The following is a 24,133-nucleotide window of genomic DNA, read 5'->3' on the forward strand; positions in this document are numbered from 1 at the left end:
GAGGTGCATATTCATGGCCTCACTGATGACAGGGCTGCAGCCTTAGTTTAAGTTACTTGTTCTTTTTGGCTTAATGTTAGCTGATCACTACATATTCCCTGCCTGCATTCCCAGCCTGCGCTGTTTTACTTTGTCAGAGCAGCTGTGGGGAACAGGAGGGAGAAAAGGAGGTGAATATGAGGCACTTGAGGGTTTCATGGGAGATGATTAGAAGAAACACTGAGGAGGTGGTGGGGATCAGCAAAGATAAGCAGATTTACAGGAGACAAGTTCAGTAGATCAACAGTTGAAGTGCTGAAAGATTCAGTGTCTTTTGATGATGATTAGTGTTGTTACTATGTGAGAATACATTTCCTAGCCAGGTAAAAAATGAACCAGAAGTAGCTGAAACGTTTTTGCAGTTTACCTCTGGAGAGAAATAAATTTTAAAAACAAATTATCCCCTTTCCATATAATTCTAACAAAAAGAAAAGTGAACACTAAGAAGGACATCAGTAAAAAGATCCTTGCTTTCATCTTATCTGAGTACATATTTTGTAATCCTGAGATCATGAGGATTGTGCAGAGGTTTTTACAGGGTTCTTACATTTTTATTTAGTAGGAAAGTATTATGCAATATGTCAAATATCTTATTTTTCAGACATTTTCTTTCATCACCCTCTAATATGACTTGGCATAGTGAAATTGACCCTTCTTTTTAGAGCTGGGGTATTGATCATTGCTAATGGTAGTATTAATGCAGATTAGTTAATTGAGTTGATCTGGTACCCCCGATGACAGGGTTATTTTGTTGTTTCTTCCTAAGGACTTTATAATACAGGTGGACTGGTTTTGTGTTCACTGCTATTCTATTCAAGTTCCCTGCAGTGATTTGCTTGCTGTTTCGATTTGGTCAGGCCAAGATTTTTGTTTTGGTGAATGCCAAATAGATACATGTGTATCTGTGTGGATCACCAGGGGTAAACTGTTGGTCCCAAGACACCTGTGAAATTCACAGAGGTTTGTCATTGAGTCACTTTCTTTATACACATACATAGCTTTCAGAAGCTAATTTACTTTTTTTTGGTGCTTCCTTTTATGTGGTATTTTGAACAGTTTTTCTTCTTATGGTCATATGCTACTTATTTTGGAGCCTTTCAGTCTCTTTGTCAGTCAGAGAGCATAGCCACCTCGAGTTGCTGGAGGAATACAGCCAGGTCAGAGCAGAGCTCTTCTGCAGATGGGGATCATGGAGTGTCTCTGAACTTCTCTGAATACCTGAAATGAAATAAAATCAGTGCTCTGAATCTGAATGGATGCTTTTCTTTGTCTTCAATATTTCTTCCACTGGGATTGAAAAATTAAATACTGAAAGTGAATGTTTCTCCTTCTCAAGTAGCTAGCATAACCTGACTGAAATAGATGCCATTATTGTCTGTCTTGTTCTTTAGCAGGCTACAGTGTTTAATCTCCTGCAGTGAAAAACAGAACTAAAGAATAAATTTTACTGCTTTATTGAGAATTAAGTAGAGAATGAGACTGGTAAAAAACTGGTTTATTTATGATAACATTGTCCATATGAAATTGTTGGCATTGTAGATGTAAAGCTAGATTGCACTTTTGTCTTTGTGTAAACTGATTTGGTTGGGGTTTTTGATGAAGTCATACCAAGCTGCAGTACCAAGGACATAAGTGTGCAAAGCCTGCCTGTCTACCTGGTTAGTAACAGAAATTGCTATCTTGAGTGTAATTGTTTATAATATCGACCTTTAACAGTTACCAGCCATTCTGAAAACTTTTTGAAGAGTAAAGGTGTGAGTATTTAAAAAGCCAAATTAAACACAGTATTTCTCTTTGCTGCTTCTATGATTGTATAGCCTGAATTGAGTTAGATCAGATATAGGCAATTTTTACTTAAAATATACAAAGTAGTGCTAATGAAATATTAACCACATAGCTTTTGGAAGTAGAGGGAAGAATAGGATAGCAGTAGCAAGATGTCTACTTGAACAGAAGAGAGATATGGTAAGAGTAAACTGTAAAGTCTATTGTAGACTTCAGTCCTACTTCAGTGCTGCTATTTCAAATGATTATCCATGGGCACTTCATATTTTGCCAGGCATCACAAAGGCCTCAGTTTGGAAAGCTGAAACCATTTGCTATTGGGTCATTTTCCCTGAGCTTTAACTTGTGTTATGAATGTTGGCTTTATGGAGTGTCAGTAAACAGGCACATTCAAATGAGGGCAGGTGAACCAGGGCTGTGGTCCTGGCTGGGATCAGGAACGCTCCAGGGCCTCTCTCAGATGTTCAGTGGTGCTGTAACTGCCTGTGCAGGTGCTGTGAACCCTCCCAGCAAATGCTGCAGGATTACATGAGAACTTTAACATTATGTGGATGTTGCTTCCATTCTAATTAGTTGGAAGCCCTTCCGGGCAGTTCCTGATTTCCTGATCTTACTGTTTAATTACTTTTGTAATGTTCTGCTTTGCATTAGGCACAAACAAATCTATATACTAGAAATGAATGTTGGAGTGGAGGTCTTTGTGATTTTTTTAGATTTTTTGAACTTTCTTGCAAGCACATGGTAAATTAGTGTTTGCCCTCTAACTAATTAATATTCTTCTAAAAGTAACATATCTAATAGACATTCTTCTGTGCTGTTAAGAGTTTGAAGCATGTGAAGGTCGTTGTTGTTTTTCTGTGATAACACTATTTTCTGTGTTGGCACTAAGATGATACAAGAAATTTTTGGTTCTGTAATAATTACAGGAACTGAACAGCAGGATCTTTTAGACAGGCTCTGTTGGTGTTTTTTGGGTGCAGGTCTTGTCTTGAGGATAAGCACCTTCATAAAATATGCAAAACCAAGTTTTGCATCTTCACACCAAATTTTTCTGGTGTGAAGAATGTAGCTAGTTTTCTCTCCAGATAAATATATATGCTGTTTGAGCACTAAGTATGTTTGAAAACTTACCATTTTGTGTTTAAAACAGTTTAATTCAAATAATTCTCAAAAAATCAGCCTTCTATCAGAACTTTCTTTGATTCAAGTTAATTGTATTCATTCTGAAGGAAAAAGGTTTTAAGTGAAAAAAACCAACCTTTTCAGCCTTTTGCCATTCATTAGCTTGACAGGATCCAAAAATTATTAATGTTAGGGTAACCTCCTGGATATATAACAAGCTATGGGAAAAGGCTTGTGAAATTCACATGGTTTCCATGTGAAATTCACCTGTTTTCCCTGCATTGAGCCAATAATTTGTGTTTGCTAAAAAATATATTTTAAAAATACCAGTTGCAGTAGTAATAATTTTTAAATCTCTAGCTTGCAGTGGTTTCTGAATAGTAAGATTAGAATTTCTTTTGTCTGTAATGCATTTGATTCAGTGACTAAACCCTGCCAGACACAGTGTAGGGATGAACATGTTTAGCTTTCTCATCAGTCTTCTAAACTGTGAACTTACATTATTTATTATCCACATTTAAATGTTACTTTTGCTACTTGGCAAGAACAACTTGCTGACCAGTTCTGTATTTTCTGTATTAATAGCAACATTTTTTTTCTCTCTCATAAAAGATGAACACAGTGTTATGATTCCATGTGTACACAATAAAATTTCTGTATTATACCCTTGACTCTTCAGTCATAGTTTTTGTAGTGTGCTTTTACTTTTCTTTCTATTTTTCCAGTGTTTGGCTTCTGGTTATAAGTTTTACTTTTCTTCTTTCTTTGTAAATTAATGTTTTTCCTCAAAATTATTTTTCTGAAATTTGGAGAGGGGTGTGTTGTTCTTACTATTTGGAAATAGGTCTATCTTCTTTTAATTGTGAGGCTATGGTTTTTAGAATATTACCCAAATGTTCTCATACAGTTGTCAACTGTCACGTTAAGATAAATGTATGAATCCTTTCTCTTAGTAAATTACACAGAATTTATTTCAAATAGGCTTTTCTTAGAAAGGTAATATGCATAAATATTAGGGTTCTTCATTTGCATAAATATGTTTATGCCATTATTTTATTAATAGCAATGATAACCGTCACTGGAATTTAAGTGAGCGCTAGTTTTAAATTCTATTATCTGCTTCTGGTAGATAAACAATTCCTGTCATCAATTTTGCATAAAAATGAGCAAATTCCATAAGATTCTAAAATACATTTCTGTTACTTTTAAATTGGAAAAGTGATAAATCATTTTTAGAAGTTCCAGAGATATTTTAGTGCTGGTGGCCCAAGGCTTGCAGTGTACATAATGCTGTTGTTACAGTGCAACTTTGCTTCCCCAAATTTCTAGCACTTTATAGTGTTGTGCAAGCAACCAGTCATCCCTGTGGTAATGTCATTTTTCAGTAGATAGTAATTACTTGCATCATCTTCTGCTCTCTTAGACCACTGAGTTGTAAAGCACTAAGAAAATACAGTTGTCACTGTCTCCAAAATGAACTACTGCCATTCTCCACATTTTGCTCAACCATTTGATAGTTGAGATATCTTTTTTATATTGCAGCCATACTGTTAATACTAGATTATATGTGTACGAATTTTTATGGGGTTTTTTTTCATGCCTTGGTATTTGATTTGCCCTCAAGAGCTCAGATCTTCTCAATAACAAGTTATCATTTGTCCACTCACGAGCTTCCTTTTTATTATTAGTTTAAAATTCATCTTATTATAATTTGACTGGTTTTGGACATGCTGCTTTTTCTGTTGGAATGAAAAATAAAACTAGGCCAGTCTTGTTCCAAAGGATGAATAATGCTTCATTAAATGCTTCTGCTGCATATCCTATTTAGTGATTTGGGGGCTGAGGAGGGTGATTAATTTAAAGAACTTGGCCACTTTTTTTCTGATAGTGGTAGAATAAGACCATTTAGATGGTTTTCTTTGTCTGTTTTGCAGATTTTTTTGTAAAGCTCATGGAAGACATGCTGTAAGTGTGACCCTTGCTGTCTTTCTGTGTCCAGTTGTTGCCTACTGGTATCTGTATGAAAGTCACAAGGAGTTTATTTATTGACCTTTACGCAAGACTTAGGAATAACAGCTTCTAAGGAAGGTTCTTTCATTGTGGAAGGCATAAGATTTCTGAGAGTGGGTTTCTTCCTTCCCTTTCAGCCAAGTGGATCTAACCTTGCTTGCTGGACTGGCCATGTGTCTGGAGTAGGTGTTTTGCAGGGTTTGGGAAGAGTTTGTGAACTGATCTCACTCAAGTTGTAGTCTGAAGGTGATGCAGTAGGCTCCTCACAGGAAATACTGAATTATATTGGTTGCATTTTGATAATCTGTTTCAATGACCATTTTTCAGTGTCTGAAGCTGCTGCTCTGCAGAGCTAAAGCCATATACTAGTGAATGTAAATTCACAGGGAAAATGTTCATTACAGCTAATGCTGTGGTATTTCCATGATTCAGTTACCTGTTTAGGTAGTCTCAGCAGAAAATACAACAGTTGCTAAAATACAGTAAACCAGTGTAAATGAACTTCATGTCAGTGCTGCATGTTCTTGATTAGGGAGATGGCTGCTGCAGCAGCAATGAGTGCTTTTTTGTCTTACAGTGGTGGTGGATAAAACACTAAGTGCCTGCAAAACATTTAGCAGATAAACCTTAATTTTTAAGATAAATGAGGGTGTGATTTTTTTCCTTTTTTTTCCCCAAACTTCTTAATTTAAATGCAATTAACGAACATGCTGATATGCCTGTTATATATAGTTAATTCTTCCTTTCTAGATTTCTGTCTTAATTTGTGTTGTTTGTTTATCTTTTATTTTTAACAATTCAGAAACTCAGCTGGAGTGAATACTAAAAATAGTAATGTATGTAGCAAGGCATTTCCTTTTCCTGGGAAACTGCGTGATTCCCTTGCAAAATCAGAAAACTACATCTGTTTGAAACACTGCAATTGGCAGATGGTGTGGGGGGAGGGAAGAAGAGAGGAAGGATTTGGTGGAATGTAGTCCTAATAAAAAAAGTCACACGATATCAAAGAGGAGCTGACTGATTTCTTTTAACTCTTTGGTGTGTTTGCAAGATAAAATCTGTTCAAGTAATTGTTTTGAAACTTAAAATGTTACTTCTGTGCAAGCTGGAAACTGTGTGACAGCAGCAGTATTTATTAAATTGGTGGTGTTTAGAAAATGAGATCTCTGAAAATACCACTTTAATTTCCTTATGGATTGTCTTTCAATGATATGATGTTTGAAAGGAGGTGAGAAGACATTAAAAAAAGTTTTCTGTTCCATTTCTTAGGTTTTCAGTACTTACTCAAATGAAGACTATGATAGACGTAATGAAGAAGTTGACCCTGTGGCAGCCTCAGCTGAGTATGAACTTGAGAAAAGGGTGGAAAAAATGGAAGTGTTTCCTGTGGAAATTGAAAAAGGTGCAAATCAAATCTTGAATATTTGCAGGAGATACAATGGGAACAAAAGATAAAACCATAGATGTATATTCCTGGAATTTAGGTCTTGAATTTTTGAATGTGTGTCTGGGGTTAGATTTGTGTCAAGTTCTGGTGAATTTAGTGAGTATTAAGTGCAGATTGTCATACTGAATTGAAGTTAGGAGGGCTACAGGGCAAAAAGGCTTTAAGTAGTATCTACATATAGAATATATTCTATTTTTTTCTCTTTTTTAAAGTTAATTTCTATTATCTTTTGTGTAGAAAGACTTGGAATGCTTTGAAACAACTCAGTATTGCTAACTGTTACATTATATGTCATGCAGCTAATGTTAGATTTTTGAATCCCTTAGGTGATAGGGGTCTGGGCATCAGTATCATTGGAATGGGAGTTGGTGCTGATCAGGGACTGGAAAAACTAGGTATTTTTGTAAAAACAATAACAGATGGTGGAGCTGCTCAGAGGGATGGACGGTGAGTTTTTGTTGAATTGATTATGCTTTTTACAAATTTCCAACTGAGCCCAGTTGATTTCATTAGATATGCTGAATACTGTGAATAAAAGTACAAAAGCTGAATGCAGCTGAGTGATTATTACATTCCTGCTTTATGTTAAATTTTTAAAAATGAGTTTTTTATTATAGGACATTTTTGCTAAGTAACTGTAGATCTACTTACAGCATATATGAGAAATGTTCAAAATGAGCTCATGTGTAGAAGTACCACAAAATGATTCACGTTGACACTCTGGACCACCAATCACAGCTGTAAATAATATAAAAAACATCAAGTCAAATACTGTGTAAATTTAAATTGTTGATTTGCATAGTAACAGAGGATGAGGAGACTACACTATTTAAGCAATGAATTTCAATGGAGTGAGAATTTATCATTGAAAATACTAGTGAGTTTTAGGTGATATTTGTCATGTCAAAAATGTTTCCAGCCAAAATACTATTGTTTACCTGATAGCTAAGCATTTATTTATTTTGCAGAATTCAAGTAAATGATCAGATTGTTGAGGTTGATGGCATAAGTCTAGTGGGAGTTACTCAGTTCTTTGCAGCCACTGTACTAAAGAACACCAAAGGCACTGTGAGGTATGTATGTTTTCTCTGAAATAATAGTTTCTTTTTGCCATTTTTCATTCATGGAGAGTACAAAACCACAGTATGAAAATTTTACAAAGATATTGTGGAAGGCAACAGTGTAGCAAACTCATTTCCTAAGCATGTCTTAAATTTTTTTGCTGCAAGATAATTTGTTCTTTTTTCCTGTAGGTTCCTGATTGGGAGAGAGAAGCCAGGGGCTGAGAGTGAAGTAGCCCGTCTCATTAGTGAGACCTTAGAGCAAGAGAGGTGTCTGTACGAGCAGCACTATGCTCATGATGATACAGAGCAGGTAAAACATTGCTCATGCACTGCTAATGGGGAAAATGGTGGGGGTTAATCCAACTGAGGCAAAAAAGTACAACACAGGCAACTTGTTAAAAACAGGAAAATAAGCACTTCGTACACTGCTGTTGTTAAGGCACATGGTTATTGCTTTATCACTAATCCAAAATACACTTTAAACTGTCAGCTGTATGTGATCATTTTGTGCATGTCTTTCTTAACTCTCTTTTGTGGGACTTTGATGAAGGTGTTTGCAAGTCATCTTTAACACTTACCATAGGTATAAGATGTGTATATATATACCATAGATATAGATATATACCATAGGTATATAGTAACTGCAGCTGGTAGGATTCTTTGATTGTGTGCTTTGGTTATTGCTACTACCTTAATGCAAAAGTGTTTGTGTTACAGAATGTCATGATTTTCTCATTTTGTCAGGATGATGACTATGATGATGAGGAGGAGGATACATATGAGTCACATTTACGTGGAAAATCTGTAGAAGTTTTTGATCTTCCTGAAAATGAAGATATTGGTTTACTACTGGATATGGATTCAGCAGAGTCTCTTCTTAAATTTAAAGAGGTGTTGTAGCAGTTTCTTAAATATTCTTTGTGATGCACTGGGGAGCATCTGAACCTTGTAGGACTTGGATATAATCTCCTTCATGTTCCCTCTCGTTGCTTTGGGGTTTTTTTCCCCAGTGTCACCAATAAATATCTCTGGTAAATGTCCATTGAAATGTAGGTCTTCTGTAATTTTTTATATCCAGTTTCCCTATGCATATTTAAATTAAACAATCTTTTGATTTAAATTTAAGAAGCCCTTGGAAACAGGCGGTAGAACCCAGCCCCAACTCTGTCCTTGTTGTCTGAGTATTGCATTAGATAGGTAGGATGGCTTGTGCTTGTGCTTGTGTTTGCTGCCCAGTAGAATGGCTCTAGCTGCAGAGGGCATGAGGGTTGTGCAAATATGCCTCTTCTGAATAGTTTCAAGTGTTGTTGTTAGATGTTTTTCAGGAAGACAGGAAATACATATCTAATTTCTTGGTTTAGTCCCTGCAGTCTTCTGAGATATCTGTGTACATAAAAGACTTGATTCTGTAGATAGGCATATTTTTGGCTTGGAGAGTATTTTTATGGTGTGTTTTTTGGAAGGAATGGATTTGTAAACCCAGTAGGGCATTCCAGACTCTGAATCACACCTTAACATAATTGGAAATAGTACGGTTCTCTTTTCCCAGGGTTTTTATAAGGGAGCATATTTGCTTTATTCAGGGCTGTGGGATTTAGTCAGGGACTTAAATGGTACAGACTTTGGCATTTAGGAGTCCAGGGTTCTCTGGCAGATATAAGTGCCTGTCATTTTCACTCTGGGAGGAGAAAAATATACTGCAAAGAAACTGTTTTATCAGATGCTATTTGCTGCTACATCAGCTTATTTTTGTGTTGGTATTGCGTTGGTATTTTGCAGATCTCCTAAGTTTGTTCTTGTTGCCATTGTCTCTGTCATTCCTCTTGTCATTGAGGAAGTAGAAATTGCAGGCTGCTGATCTGTAGAGAACATTCACAATTTTTCTAGGTTTGGAAGCATTGCAGCAAGCTGAAGCTTCTTAAGTGCTGTATTTACTTGGGATACAATTATAATCTCATGTAGAATCATTACTGTGCTGTTACTGACATAATCTAAATGAAGAATAGTCATGGATTCACCAGTTTTAATTTGGGATTGGTGCAATGTGCCTTGACAAAAAGAAAATCCCTGCAGGGTTTTACAGATGGAAAGAGAGATATAAGGAACAGTTAATACTTGTTAAAAAAATCTTTACATTTGGCTTAAGTGTAGTCTTTTTGATTTCTAATAATCCTATGAAGATTTGTGGTGTAAAAATATATGGCTTAGTTTTAAAATAAAGCAAACACATTTATTTTTTAGTGCTGATTGTAAAAATATTTAGTACTGTTAAGTTTTTCCTTTTTTCTGTGTCCCAGTTGTCATCTTAAGTGCATTGCTGCTTTTCATTACTCTGGCACATTGAAACCTTATCATAATCTTTTCAGCTTAATTTATAGACAACAATGGGAGATTTTTAGGGTGGCTATGTAGTGGAGAACTTGTTTAAAGTTTGAGTAATTTTTAATTTTTTTTTTTAAATAAAAGCTCATTATGACTTCTCCTGTAAATGACAATTATTTTGACTTCATGCCACTCTAACAATGGTTTGGGGAAAAAGGATATCGTGGAGAAATATTTAAAGCTAACATTTTCAAATGTAATTTTGTGTGTGCTCATACAGTTTTTTTCATCTGTTCCAGCTACAATTAAAACATGCAGTAACAATAGCTGAAGTGAATCAACTGAAGGAGAAAGTAAGTTTTCAAAGAATATAATTATTGCTAGGGTTTTTTTGTTGGGTGGTTTGTTTGGGGGGGGGGGGTTGTTTTGTTTTTGTGGCTGCTGATTTTACCAGGAATAGGCTGAATGCAAAAGGCAGCAATCAGTTTATGCCTCAGGCACTCTCAACTTTATGCTGGACAGACATTTCTAAGCTGAAGAGCTATGCTCAAATTAAAAATAAAATAAAATAAATCAACCAAACAAATAAAGCCCCAAAAGTCACATAAAACAACTAAAAAATCCCCCAAGTCTCCACTTTAAAAGGAACACTTCAGTATTACTGCTTAGAGTAGCTGAATACTGTGGAGAGCTGTATGAAACAGCTCATAAACAAATATGAGAACATTATCAGTGGTTTGAACTTGTCTTATTTGAGAATAGATTTGGTCAGACAATGGTTTGTGGCTGTCTTTCTGTTACCAGAAAGTTATTTCTGTTATCCTCTTTCCCTCCTCAAATTTCTGACCTGGTCTGGCAGAGTGTTTTTTTTCCAGTAGTTTTGTTTGTTGCTGAAGATTGGTTCAATGCCTCTGCTTATTCTGAGAAAGTGTTTCCTTTTCTTTTTTGCTGCTTTTTCCACTGATGCAGATTTATACATGGCCTTTTTTGAAAATACTGTGTGTGGGCAAGCAGCTTCATTTATTCCATTGCCCTTCTGTGTTGCCTTGCTCAGAAATGCATATCCTAGGACAAGTTGCAGCACATTGCTAGGAGCAGGTAGCAAGTGAAGAGGGCATAGTGCTTCAGGTTGCAGTGATTCTCAGTAGCAGTAACTATTGGGGTATTTCATGCACTCTGTAATTGTTGAGGCGAGGCAGACAAAGCTACTTACAACAGTTCCCTTTTTGATTTCTGACAGTGCTCCTCCTCTTTCTAGTATTTTTGGTATGTGCCTCAACTGGATTGCACAAAAGCTGTGAAAATGTTGGTGTTAGTACAACTTACGACCCCATTTTTAAATTCAGGAAATTCTTGGTCCTTTCAACATCCTTGTTCCATTGGCAGGTGATCTTAACTGGCTTAAAAAGCAGTGATTTATTTCCTCAGTGGAGGTGGTGTCCCCGAAGAAGGAGGCATTGGTGTAAACTAAGCTAAATCTTGCTTGTTCACTCCTCCAAGGCCTGGAGAGCTTCACATGTTAACATTCCTGTGTGTAGTGTGGCTGCTGTCAGGCTGATGGAGTGGCATCCCTTTCCTTTACTGAGGGAATATTTGGTGGTTTTGGACATTAGCTCAAGAAAAGGAAACCCTACACGTGCCATCATTGATTTGGAAGACCAGTGTCATATGAAGTTACCAGGGAAGATCAGCTGGTCGTGTTATCTTTATTCAAAAAGCTATAGGTAACAAAGTAGTGGGACAGGGAGCTTGTCTTACACAGGTTAAAATTCTTTACCTGCAGTTGCCTTTGAAGGTATTCAAAGTAGGCCTCTCCAGAGATACTAAGTTCTGGTGAGATCTTGATCAATATAAGCTAATAATACAGGTCTTGGTCATTTAATCTGTCTAGAAAGATGCAGTAGAAATGAGGAAGCAGTAAAAGACTCTTGAGTTTCAGTTCTTAACTTGATTAGATTAGCAAGAGTTGGAAGAGTTGATGTGATTACTTTAAAAGTTGTGTTTTGTTTTCATATTACTGATAAGTATGTAATTATTATTAGCTGTTCTCTACATGTATCAGCCACTGTTTTTTATTTCATCTTTTAGTTTAGATCAATTCATTAAGTATTAATCTTTTCAGTTAAAAGTTGTTGAAGCAGAAAAAAATGAATGGAAATTTAATCGAGCCCAACTACAGCAAAACTTGGATGAAAGTAAAGAGAAAATTAAAAAGTTGGAGACCTACTGGTTAGAGGCACAAAATTTATGCAAAACAGTAAACGAGCGTCTTAAAGAGACTCAAGAACAATGTGATGCCCTTGAAAAGAAATACAGCAAGGCCAAGAAATTGCTTAAAGACTACCAACAAAAGTAAGTACCCCAAAATGCCAGGTCTCTATGTATTGCTTGAATGTTTTGTGCAACTTGGGGAAAGCTGTCAGCAATACCTAGGGGAATAGGATTTGCTTAACATATTTTCTTTTTATTTATTAGAGTGCAGGGAAGAAGTGGGCTACAAATGCTGAATTATTCCATACCTTACATCACCAACTTCTGGAAAGGCTCTCTGAAAATCTTGCTGCTGATTTTGATTTATAGCTAAGGAAAAGTTCTTTAATATTTCAATGACAACTGTTAAAAAACAACTTAGTTTAAAAGCTGTAATGCATCTTTACTTTTTTGGAAAGACTACTTGAAATTTGATATGAGGTGTTAGGCAATATCTTTTGCTCTTTGTGAAAAACCCTCAACTTGGCTGACTTCAGTGTTCCAGATAGAATAGGCATCAAAGGATGTTTCATAATAGCCAGATACATGTGATTTAGTGTGAGTTAGGTATATCTTGTAGGAGGAGTAAAAGGAATTTTGAGAGAAACTGAAAGTTTGGGGATATGTGTCTAGCCCACTAAAATGGCAGCATGAAAACAGTATCTTCAATCTGTTAAAGGATTTGGGTTTTTTAGTGGAGGTACTATTGTTTATTAGATACATCTGTGGGGGGCTTCATCACTGTTATGTGGTAGTGTCTAATTGTTCTATGATCTTGTTCTATGAGGAGGTAATTGCAAAATATTTGTAGGTGTGTCCTGATATTAGAGAACACAGCTGTTGCTTTTGGTAGTTGCTGTAAGTGTGTAATACTCTTGTTCCCAATTTCTCCACTTGCTACTTACTTTTAAAGGCAATTTATTATGATCTTTTGCTCTGTAGTCCACATCCAGAAATGTTACTTTTCACAGTACGTTTTTGTGCTGTTTGGTGAGCTTTTTAAAGGTCTCCTTTCCCCTCTCCTCCCAAGCTTATCCACATGGAAGTTCAAAAGTACGTGAAGATGACTGCTAACATGCTGCTTTCCATTCCCTCGCTGTTTAGCCAATTCCCATTACTTGTTTGATTGTCCCTGAAGCTTTTGCATCTGTTGTAGATGTTTTATGCTTATTTTCTGGTTTTGTATGTCATTTCATATGATGCAGGCAAAAACAGCTTTTATTTTTGTTTCCTTCTTGTAGTCATTGTTTCTTTTTTGTAAAACGCAGCCATTGCAATTGCTGTAGGATGGACCAAGTAGAAACTTGAAATGCAATTTAATTTCCAACAAAGAATTTTGCCATAACTTTTGGAACGAAAATATACTGTGTGTGCATGTATCTTTGTGGAAGAGAGTAAGATGTAATGATTGGAGTCGTGCATGTATTTCAGGCTTAAATGTATATGCACTTGCCACTTTTAAAATGAGAGATGGTTGTACCTTTGCAGAAAAAGTGTTCCCATGCGTCCTTTTTCTGTCCAGAGTAAGTCACAGTCATCTCTGTTTTCTTTTGAAGACAGTAGAAGCATACAAATAGATATGTCATTTTATGACATTATAAGATTAATGAATCACCTATACCTTGCAGACTGATTTTTGTCACCATTCACTAATGGAATGCTTTTTAGTAAATGCAATTGTGCATATTTCTATTTAACAAATTTTTCTACATTTCTGTATATTGTATATTTCTGTATATTGCTACTTCATAGACATGTATATATTTCTTTCACCAGAGAAATAGAATTTATGAAGAAAGAAGAAGATCATTCAAAGCTACTTGAAGAAAGAGACCAGAAATATGCAGAACAACTGAAAATCTATCAGGAAAAAGTAATGCAGTATTATATTTTGAAATAAACTTCTGCATTTTTGGAGACATGTATCTCACTTCTGAATTTTAATTCTTGCAGATTTCAGAGCTTGAAAATAAATTGAAAGCATATGAGAAAATGCCTTATGTGTTTGAAGGTGGCAGTTTATTGGAAGATGGCTGTCAAAGTCCAGACCAATCTAATGAACAATCAAAGATTAAAGAAGACAATGAAAAAGAAACCAAATCAATAGAAGAAAGAATAAATTCTTTAGATATGCTGGTTTCTGGTAAGTAGAATAAATTCTTTAGATATGCTGGTTTCCTTATTTACACTTAAGGAAAATTAGGAGGCGTTATATGTATAGTGGTTTTTTGTTGCTAAGAGAAGTGAAGTGTTTGCTGTTTCCTTCTGACTGGGTAAATGTTTTAGCTGAGTCAGTGTGGATACTTGAGTTTAGGTTCCCCCAGCATTTTCAGTAGAATTGTAATGTATTTCTTAAGTCTTGTGGGAAAGAGGAGGTGGATGGAGAGACAACTATTTTAACAGTTCTTTGGATTCTCTGTTAGTGAAACTACTGATGGGACTAAAACACTGAGATATGTCGTTAAAATCCCATTTATTTCAAGCTATAATTTACAGTAAACTTGCTATGATTTTTTGTCTCATAATTTTATGCACAGAATGTAATGAAATATCAGATGGAGGTTCCAATGAGAATGAAATTTTAAAAATATTTGGTAAATTCTTACTTTGTAAAGAGTTTCTATCCTAAAGAATGATGTTAGGAAAGCACATCTGGGGCACAAATTTTCGTCTATTTGAGAACAGAATTCAGTTTTCAATCCGTAAGAATTATCATCTGTTGGATTTTATCTTTTTTTAATTGAAGAAATTGGCTGAAAGTATATTTCAAATTAAACAGAAGTTGCTATTGCAATGTGTAAAATAATCCAGTATAATATGAAAATTATTTTCATACAGTAATGGTTAATAGGTAGAATAATTCTGACTTAGATTCTGAATATTTTTCTGGACAGAGGGTTGGGGAACTTGCCTAGCAGTTTTTGATGGGGTTTTTGTTTGCTTTTTTGAAAAGTATGTTTTTGTTGCAGATTTTGATGCTTTTGTTGGGGATACTCCCAGATTAGACACCAGTGCCCACAAAGCAAAAGCTCAGCTTGCTTTGAAAGTAAAACGCCAGCCACCTTCTCGGTCAAAGCTGAAAGAATCTCTTGGGGGTGCACAACAGACTGCAGATCTGCAGGTACTGACACTGGTGATCATGTGCTCTGGATACTGACCATGGGTTGAGTTTTATCTGTATTTGCAATTGTAAGTGTTCTCCATGCTTCATGCAGGCTGTGCCAATGCATCCTTGTTTTATGCTGCATCAAAGGAAAAAACCTTTTAGGGTTCATGACGTACATGGGAACTCTGGCGTGTTTTTGTGGCACAGTTAATTTGGAGTTAGCAAAGAACTGTGTGAGCTTGTTCTGTGCTGCTTCTGCTTGCTGAAAGATTTTGATACAGTGACATGTGAAATACACTAATTTATCTTGTTATGCCTTCATCTGGAACAAGTCAGTTCCCAAATTTCTTCAAAAACTAAAGAGTTCTGAAATGCTTTGTTATTCATAAGTCATCATTTGAGTTCACAAGAAGTGTGCCAGTAAAATGTTCTCGTGTTTCCAGAAAACAACTGGAGAATTGAGGTATAGATAGGCAGTATATGAGGGAGCCTGTAGTAGAAGGAGGACATTGAACTAATTCAGTGAGACTGAAAACTGGCTGCATTGAATTGGGATGGCTAACGTGTACCAGAACATTTCTGATTTGGCTAGAAAAAGTTTACTTGGGATGTGCAGAAAGATGTGTATAGAGGTGGGTAACACATTCTAAAATCAGATTCATGTGATTCAGACGGTATCCACGAGTATGTAAGTTCAGAAAATTTCCTGAACTGGGGAAATTTGCTTAGCACATCCTTCCACCCTGGTAGAAGAACAGACAATAAATGAGTATATGTCATGTTTATCAAAAAATAACTTTCAAATGTATTGAAGGATGAAGATTCAGAAGACCATGTTCTCAGAGAATCTTCCTCTATGTACCTAAGTAAGACCTTAGAAACAGGTGAAAAATTACCTCTCCCATGCCTGGAGGACCCAGATCGAAAGAGTGAAAAGCCTGAGAAAAGAGAAAGCACAGAAAGTCCTCTGGAGTCAAGCCCTTCTGCTTCCACACACTCTTCTCCAGTACACAAACCAAACAACGAAAATAGCACAACCACCACTCGGTCACCTCCTCCTGAAGGGATGGCTCCAAATTCTCCTCAAGGGTATCTCAAGAATGTTAAGCAAAGAGAGGCAAAAGGGAAAGGGAAAGAAGCCAAGGGTAAGACCTATGGGTTTATTATTATTTTAATTCTTCAGGATTGAAATTTCACAAATTTTAGATGTAAAGGTCCTAATACATTTTTGCAAAACACTAGCCTCATAAGTGGCAATGTATTGGAGAGTAAGTCTGATGGACTTCCTGATTCCCAGAAAACTTCATTGTTGTCTTTGTGCTTCCAGACATTATGCAGTGTTTAAACAGGATACAGATTCTGAGAATTGTGGGAATTACCACATTACTCATCATGCCCTTTTAGGATATTTGTCACTAGAAGAAGGTTAAAGGTATTATAATCAGCCTAGTCTCTACTAGTCATTATTTGATAGGAATAGTTGGCATTTTTCTTATGAATAATTGAAAAAGGGATTTAATATAATCTTTTAAATGTTTGATATTTTCTGTAATCAGCTAGTACAAATTTATAAAGACAGATGACTTGCTGTCTCTGGTTTTGTCTGAGCTGTAGGGCATTCTTTTAATACCCTGAAACAGGATTTGTTTTATACTGTCCTTATTTTTATGTGTCTATAAAGACTCAAACAAAAAATAGTCTAGAACAAATGCCACTTATTAAGACACATACCTAATACATCTATGATTTTGCTTTCTTTTCTACAGTATTTTTGTGATGGCAGAAGCATTGTAAACTTTTTTTTTTGTAAATTTGCCATGGAATTGCTAATTAATGCAGTACATGAAGATTGGTATTGAAAGCTTGCTCTTTGTGAACAAAATTATACTAAATGCTCTTTCTGCCAGATTGTTGTTTTCTAACTGTATTTGAATGTTTGCCTATTATTTTATTGAGTTAATCCTTTCTATTACCTTTTCACCCATTCATTTATCAGTCTGTATTTTAAACTACTGTGCCATGTTTAAGAAATTGCCTTTCCTTAAAATACTGCCTCTGGAAATAGAGGTGGAAACAAATGTCAGTATTAAAAGTAATTCTTCTGGTTTTGTATTCAAGCTGATAGGAAGAAGAGCCAGTTTAATGGTAGTTATAATTTGTTGGATATTATATATTTAGAAAAAGTGCTTAACTAATTAGCTGAAGTTTTAATTTTCATCAGAAACTACTGATTAGATAAGCAAAAAAAAAATTAGGGGAAGCTCTTGACTAACCTGACTGTCAGGTGTGTGAGCTTTGAGGTAATCCTTCCTGAAATATATAATGGTTGTTTGCTGATGGAGTGATGGGTAGTTGACCTCAGTTTTGTGTACTGAACAGGATTTTTGGTTTTTATGGTCCTTGAAGGAGTCTGTGTATATCATGTCAGGAGTTGTTTTGAAGGTAGAGCTTAAAATTTACTTTGTTTCTCAAAATGTGAACTGCATCTCTTTCACAGGTAGCTAAGTTAGGAAACACATGATTTGCAACACAAAATTTATTTCTTTTTTTTTTTTAAATCTAGTAGCCTGAGAATGTAAAAGTAAGTACATTTAGGACTTGCAGTAATCTGTCACAGTCCAATGAGAAGACATCATGTGGTTTGTGTCACTTAATTTTGCATAATAATTGAGAAGTTGGTATTGAACATGCTTCCTTTGGCAAAAAATTGGGTCCTAAGAGGTTGTATTCCAGTTGTGAAAATAAGAGCCTTGAAGGGGCTTCAAAGTCCCAGCTGTTTGTTCAGAATAGCCACATTTGTATGCCATTTCCAGTGAACTCAGCTTGTCAGGAGCTCTCAGCTCTCCAGGGACTGACCATTGTGTGAGTTAGGCACAGCTTCTGGAGCAGGCAGCTTGTGTATGTAGCCATGTGTGCAGCAGCTGGCCTGGGCTAGGTGCTGAACCAAAAATAATACCAAGGGAGCATCTGTAATACTGCAAGAGTAATAAAGAAATACTAAATGCTATATCTTATACTGGTTATGTGGCTGTATGTTTTGAAGTTGACATTTTGCAAAAGAAGGAGGTACTTCTTTCTAAACCTGTCATAAACTAACTTTTGTTTGTAATTCATTGGAGCAAAATACTGTGGTAATTTTTACCTTTCTGTAGACTGTATAGAATTACTCTTTATCAAAAGGAATATTTTTAAGTAGTTGTCAGCAAGTGTTATGTTGCCATTTTTCAATGGCTGGTACAGACAGAATGATGGGAAGATGGCACAGACAATAACTTAGACTGGCTGATATGGCTGTAGTATTTTCAATTATTATCTGTGTGTGGGAATGGGAGTTTTAACACTGTCTCCCAGGTCATAGTATCTGACTTACAAACTTCATCATTAGTAGCTGAAAATTGCAGGTATTTTTACAATAACATTTTTATTTTTCACCTGTCTATGAAAACAGAAGAAAGGAAAAATGAAGACAGGACAGCAGAAACAAATGAAGGAATTCCACCAGGAAAGTCCAAAAGGAGATTTCCAGATTTTGGGTGAGATTTTACATGTGGTCCTTCAGACATAAATGTTGTTCTGTGTTACTTTAGAGAATATTATGTTCTCTAAATAAACAATGTTGAGGTGTCCAGTAATGCTACTTCATAACACCTTTGAAGATGGGGTAAAACTTGTTGAAGCCAACTAACATTAAAGACTTAGACTAGTACTGCAATAAATGCATCATAGTGTATAACATAAAGATTAGCTGATTTCACAACTAATAGTGTAATTTGCTCAAGTTGCTGTGCATTGCTTAGGAGCATTAATGTAGCAATAAAACTGTGGTTTTCCTCCTGGTTGTATCCACTATATGCTAGGCTTCTTTAGTCATTGCTGTATTTATTTTGGTTGTCTGTGGCTTTTGAAAGGGTACTGTCATGAATCTTAAATAGAATATGAGTGCCAGAACTTTTTAAATTGCATGCATAATCTGCAGAATTATGCTTTGTGTAACAATACAAATGTGGCTTTTTGTAACTGTTGAAGTCAATGTGAAAACTAATTTGCTGATTTAAAAAAATGTAAATGTAAGTGCTTTATGAAATTTGTGTTTTTTCACTTCAGTGGATTGCGGAAATCTGGGGGGAAGGGTAAGAAGCAAGAAAAAGAAAATCTAAGAGGTTCTCTGGATAGCAGGTAGGTCTTTTGTTAGTTTATACATACATGCTGCATTCCTTAAATTTATAACCTAAGGATTTCTTTAAAACTGTCATTAATGTTTGATCTTAAAGTACATTCTTGTATAACAGTGGCAAAATTCTGTGAAGATTTAATGATACGGAGATGAGCCTCTTATCTCACAGAAGAGAGTAGAGGAGACAACCTTAAAACTATTTTGTTTAGGAAGATGAATGTTGAGTAAATTAAGTTAGCAGTTACTGGAAATTATTAAATTGTGTGAAATACTGCAAAAAATTTGTGTTGTTATATAACTCATTGTTTCACATGGCTATTTTAAGGAAAGCATCAGTTTTCATTTCAGGTATCAGTTGTGCTGTGAAACTGGTAAAAATAAGTGGTGTGTTTTGAGTTTGTTCCTGTTTTTAGCGGGGTGGTTGTGTATTTGACGGGTGGGATGCAGTTTTTTGCTGTTGTTATTTAAACAGAATTTCATCTGCTTATCTCAGAGGTTCCCGAGAACTTTTGGATGACTCTGGCAACTATCTATCAGCATCAGATTCAGATTCCCCTGCTCCTACTTGCATGCCCTTCTCTTGGTTTGGAGACAGCCACAAAGAGCCTCAGGTTTCAAGTAGTAGTCTGCAGGTTACTCAGAGTGGGCAGGATGGTTGTGAGCATGGTCAAGACAAGAACAGAAGCAAGGTAAAGATGACTGATTTGTGCTTTGAATGTTTAAGTGTTGCATTTTGATGAAGTAAAAATATCAGTGGTTAGTGTGTGTAAGCCTAATGACTTAGTCCTTTACCACATCGCCTCTTACAAACATTGCTGGAGCAGTTTGAGATACTACAGCTCTTACAAGCAGGAATTGTGAGAGTGTTGTGTTCCCTCCTTCAGCTGAAGCTCAGTAGAGCCTATTCAGGCTGAAGTAGCATCCAAGAAAGAATCACAGGGCATGTTCTTTCACTGGTTAGTGATGCTAAAAGTAATGCTAGTTTCAGGAAAGCATAGTTTTAGAGGTCTAATCTGTTTTCCAGATGAATTCATGGAGGAATTGTGCATAAATAGAGGTCAGCTGTCCAAACAGTTGGCCAGCCAGTCCTTACTGTACTGGAATGTAGGATTGGAGTACCAGACAGGTGGAGGAAGATAGTATCCTACTTTTCATTAACAAATGTGGTACTAGATGCCAAGAAACATCTATAGGACACTTTCTTCCAGGCTTCTGAGTAGCTAATAATCTAATAATTTAGAGCCTTTTAACCAGATCTTGAAAATGAGGCGACACAGTTCAGTCTATAACCATAAAGTTTAAACTATTTGAAAGGAACAGCTTTAGAAACTAAAAGATGTAATGTGTGTGCTGTCTGAATATTTGGTGAAACCTTTTTCAATTTAACACTGTTCCCAGCAATTTTACTGACTGTATTCTTGTTTCCTTTAGATTTTGTCAAATTGAAAATTACAGTTATTTGAGTAAGGTGGTTTATTCTTGAGTTTCACACTTTTTCTTCACTTTGGATGGCTAAAATACCCTTTCATGTATTGGTTTTCTTCTGTGCTGTTAGAAAGAAAGGAGTTGTATATGTGGAAGAGAAACTTGCCAGGTTTTAGTCCATGAAGTCACTGATATTTTGCAGATAACAAGTTTGCTTTCCATGTTTCCAGATGGCGATTGCACTAAAATGCTGTTGTAATACTTTTCTTAAATACTTTGTTTCACTAGTGTAAATCTTCAGTCCCTGTGATAATGGTAAATTGTCTGCATACATAGTTTTAAAAAGTACAGAAAGTGATTTTAGAACCATACAATAACACAGGAACTTAATAAGAGTAGGAATTTTTTAATCTCTGAAGCAGAACAGTACTTCACAAACTGCTGCCCAGTGTGCATCAGTATTGTGTATTTACAGCTCTTGCATTGGTTGCTACTCTTGGAGCCTGCAGTGGCCAAAAGATGTTTCTGTAAATAACCCAGGAATTTGGAAGGTATATGCATATTCTTGGATACAATTTTTGATTAAATAGTAATGCATGGCTGGTCTCTTGATAGGCTGTAGTTGGTCTCCTAATAGGCTGTAGCAAACCTGTGCAGAGTTGTTTCCCGTATAGATAAGGAATTAGTGGGTTTGTCATTGATTCAGAGGAACACATTGGTCCCCTGTTCATTGCTCTTTTCTGTCTGATTTGAACAAGTTTTGTAAGCATAGTAAAAGTCCCACTGCTGCATTTCTACTATAAGCACCCATAATGTGCTTAAGCAGCTCCTAATGTTTTCATGTACCTACCATATACACCTACTTTTGGCAGTCAAAAAGTTACAGATGTTACCAGACTAAGTGCTCTTTTCCTTTCCACATTGTTGTGAAGTAATCATTTTTTCTTCTTTTCTTTTTACTGGACTATACTTCCCAAGATGATTACTGTATCAACCTTCCAGCTGGTTTCTTGCCTGCTGGATTGGGGTTTTTTGTTTCCTTCTCATGCTCCAGTATATAATTGTTGTTTGCTGCTCTCTTCCTTAGTTCCAGTTGCAAACCAGCAGCTGGAAGATTATGCAAGTCTCCAGCTATATTCCTGCTTTGTAAAATGGTAGAAAGCTGATCCCATTGAAGAGCAGATTCTCATACATTCATTAATCATAAAATCATTCTTTTCCTCTCCAAAGTCAGGCTGGTTTCACTTTGCAATGTTTGGGGTCTTCTGTAAACATGGTGATGTGACAGTGGTTGCTGCTTCAAATGAATGACTAATTGTTGTAGATCTGAACTTAGGGTTGATAATTACATATGTACAGTTACAAGGCTTTGGCTTTTTTTGCTGTGAAAAGATATTAAAACTAACAAAAAAATGTGCTTGACCACTCAGAAGTGAGCCTTGTTACTAAAACAGTATAAAGGCAAGAGACAAAGTCATCTTCCCAAAATTCAAGGGAAGAATACTCTTTTTGTTGATATTAACTCAAAATTTATAAATAAAGAAATATATCATAAATATAGCAATAGCATTTACTCCTTTTATGTTTGTAGTATCCAATGTGATCTTGTGACAGCATTTCTTAAACAGGAGGTAAAAGTAGAAAGCCTAAAATAAGAACTTTGTCATTTAAAAAATCTCTGTGCAACCAAGTCCTTTGCATTGTGTATAATTTTTGTAGTTGTGTTTTAGCATTGATGGTGCAAGGAATATAATTACATTCCTTATTACCTGGTTTCTGGTTTTGCAAAATTTGCCTCTGAAAGTTACTGTACTTGAAATGTTTTTGCTTTCTTAAAATGGTTCTGAAGTTAGTTTTAAACTTAGAATTTGACAAAGTAGTGAGTCAATTTCTTGATCCTTGTGAAAACAAAATCACAGGAACTAAAATCCTGTGTGCTTGCAGACAGTTCTTAAGTTCTTAAATAAGAACTTAAATTAAGTTCTTAAGTTCTTGGTGTAATTCTCTGATACAATGCACACACGTACATAGTGTTTGTACCCATTGTTTTTCCAGAATACTACTTAGCTTCTGTAAGTGTATATGCAGTCTTTCATTTTCAGTGCAAGGAAGAGCAGTGCGGTATAAACTATATCCTAGTAGCTTAAATGATAGGAAGAATACCTATAAAACCTCTTCTGTCTAAATTCTGTGCTATTCAAGAGTCAAAAATCTTTGCAACTGGCTCTAAATGCTTAAAAGGCAATTACTCCTATAAACTGATTGGGAGCAGAGGGAGGAAAAAATATTACAACTGGTGCTCAGATGCCTTACTTTTGTCTATGTTTTTATTATTATATCTTTTAGTTTACTTTGTAAGAGTTGTTCTTGATTTTCTCTGTAAAAGAAGAGAGAGTGAACTGAGGGCAGTTAAAAGAAAAGCTCTTAAATAGATTTTCAGTTTGGGTTGAAGGTAATTTGAGAATAAGTTGATGGAAAAAGTATTCAGTTGTTTCTGGTAATAATTTTTAAATCTAAAAGACTGAAGAAGACCTAAAATTTAATGTAATTATTAAAATAATCTACATGGTAAATAAAATACCATTTCTCAGTCAAGAAAAGTACTGCACAGAGGTAGCAGGAAAACTCAGGTTGTGGGGGTTTTATGTTTGTTGTGTTGTGGTGGTGATGACTTTTTTCTTGAGCTTTGGTGTGGTGTTTTCCAGGCTGAAAATGTGTATCAATAATTTAGAGTATAAGGGAGTGCACTTAGAAAACAAAAATAGAATAATTGGGAAAACTGAGAGTTCAGGTGAAATTGAAATCAGAACACAAATACAGAAGTGATAAATGAAGGTAACTGCAAAAATGTAGTTCTCTTATACAAGCATAACTAACTAAAGAAAAATATCCTTAAGATCAGCCTTATTTGGGATCTCAGGTAATTTATGCACATAGGGATGTGGTATGGCATCCTTACAAAGTGTAATTGGTTGATTAGAGACTTAGAGAACATTAGAGGAAAATACTGTTAAATAATTACTTACTGTTTGTAGGCAGCAAAGAGTAGTGCTGAGACATAAATCTTTAGAAAGGCAAAAGTAGGAGGCATTTTTTTGGCAGCATTATTTTTCACTCACTAACACAAAATATTCTCAAGGTCACAATCTGAGTTGGAAATGGAGGGAATCAACAGAACGCTACCTTCTGAAACACATTCATGGTGTTCGTGGAGGTTTCAGTTTCATGAAAGTTCATCATGAATAAGTCCAATAAATGCATTTTAAATTGCTTCTCCCACAGTGTGGATGCCTGCTGAAAAAGTAACTGATGTACTTCCTTGTGTATTCTAACACCATTTCAGGTTATGACTGATTCTCTGCATAAGTTGCACTTATTGGGGATATTGC

The 24,133-nt window shown here is 35.7% G+C and overlaps 1 protein-coding gene across 5 annotated transcripts in view; it reads left to right on the forward strand.

The window, feature by feature from the left end:
* LOC128938142 (neurabin-1-like) overlaps window positions 1–24,133 on the forward strand; it is a 41,064-nt gene that overhangs the window by 8,106 nt on the left and 8,825 nt on the right. For all 5 annotated transcript variants that reach the window (XM_054278198.1, XM_054278199.1, XM_054278197.1 and 2 more), the window contains exons 3-16: window positions 6,226–6,358; window positions 6,730–6,850; window positions 7,372–7,476; window positions 7,657–7,777; window positions 8,212–8,358; window positions 10,089–10,142; window positions 11,912–12,141; window positions 13,816–13,912; window positions 13,993–14,182; window positions 15,009–15,160; window positions 15,960–16,290; window positions 18,594–18,678; window positions 19,250–19,321; window positions 19,813–20,008. In XM_054278198.1, the coding sequence (XP_054134173.1) occupies window positions 6,226–6,358; window positions 6,730–6,850; window positions 7,372–7,476; window positions 7,657–7,777; window positions 8,212–8,358; window positions 10,089–10,142; window positions 11,912–12,141; window positions 13,816–13,912; window positions 13,993–14,182; window positions 15,009–15,160; window positions 15,960–16,290; window positions 18,594–18,678; window positions 19,250–19,321; window positions 19,813–20,008 (2,034 nt within the window). The remainder of the gene's footprint in view (window positions 1–6,225; window positions 6,359–6,729; window positions 6,851–7,371; window positions 7,477–7,656; window positions 7,778–8,211; window positions 8,359–10,088; window positions 10,143–11,911; window positions 12,142–13,815; window positions 13,913–13,992; window positions 14,183–15,008; window positions 15,161–15,959; window positions 16,291–18,593; window positions 18,679–19,249; window positions 19,322–19,812; window positions 20,009–24,133) is intronic.

The sequence above is a fragment of the Melozone crissalis genome, unplaced genomic scaffold, assembly GCF_028551555.1.
Source record: "Melozone crissalis strain CALT ecotype California unplaced genomic scaffold, PUWL_Pcris_2 ptg000023l_1, whole genome shotgun sequence".
NCBI lineage: Eukaryota > Metazoa > Chordata > Aves > Passeriformes > Passerellidae > Melozone > Melozone crissalis.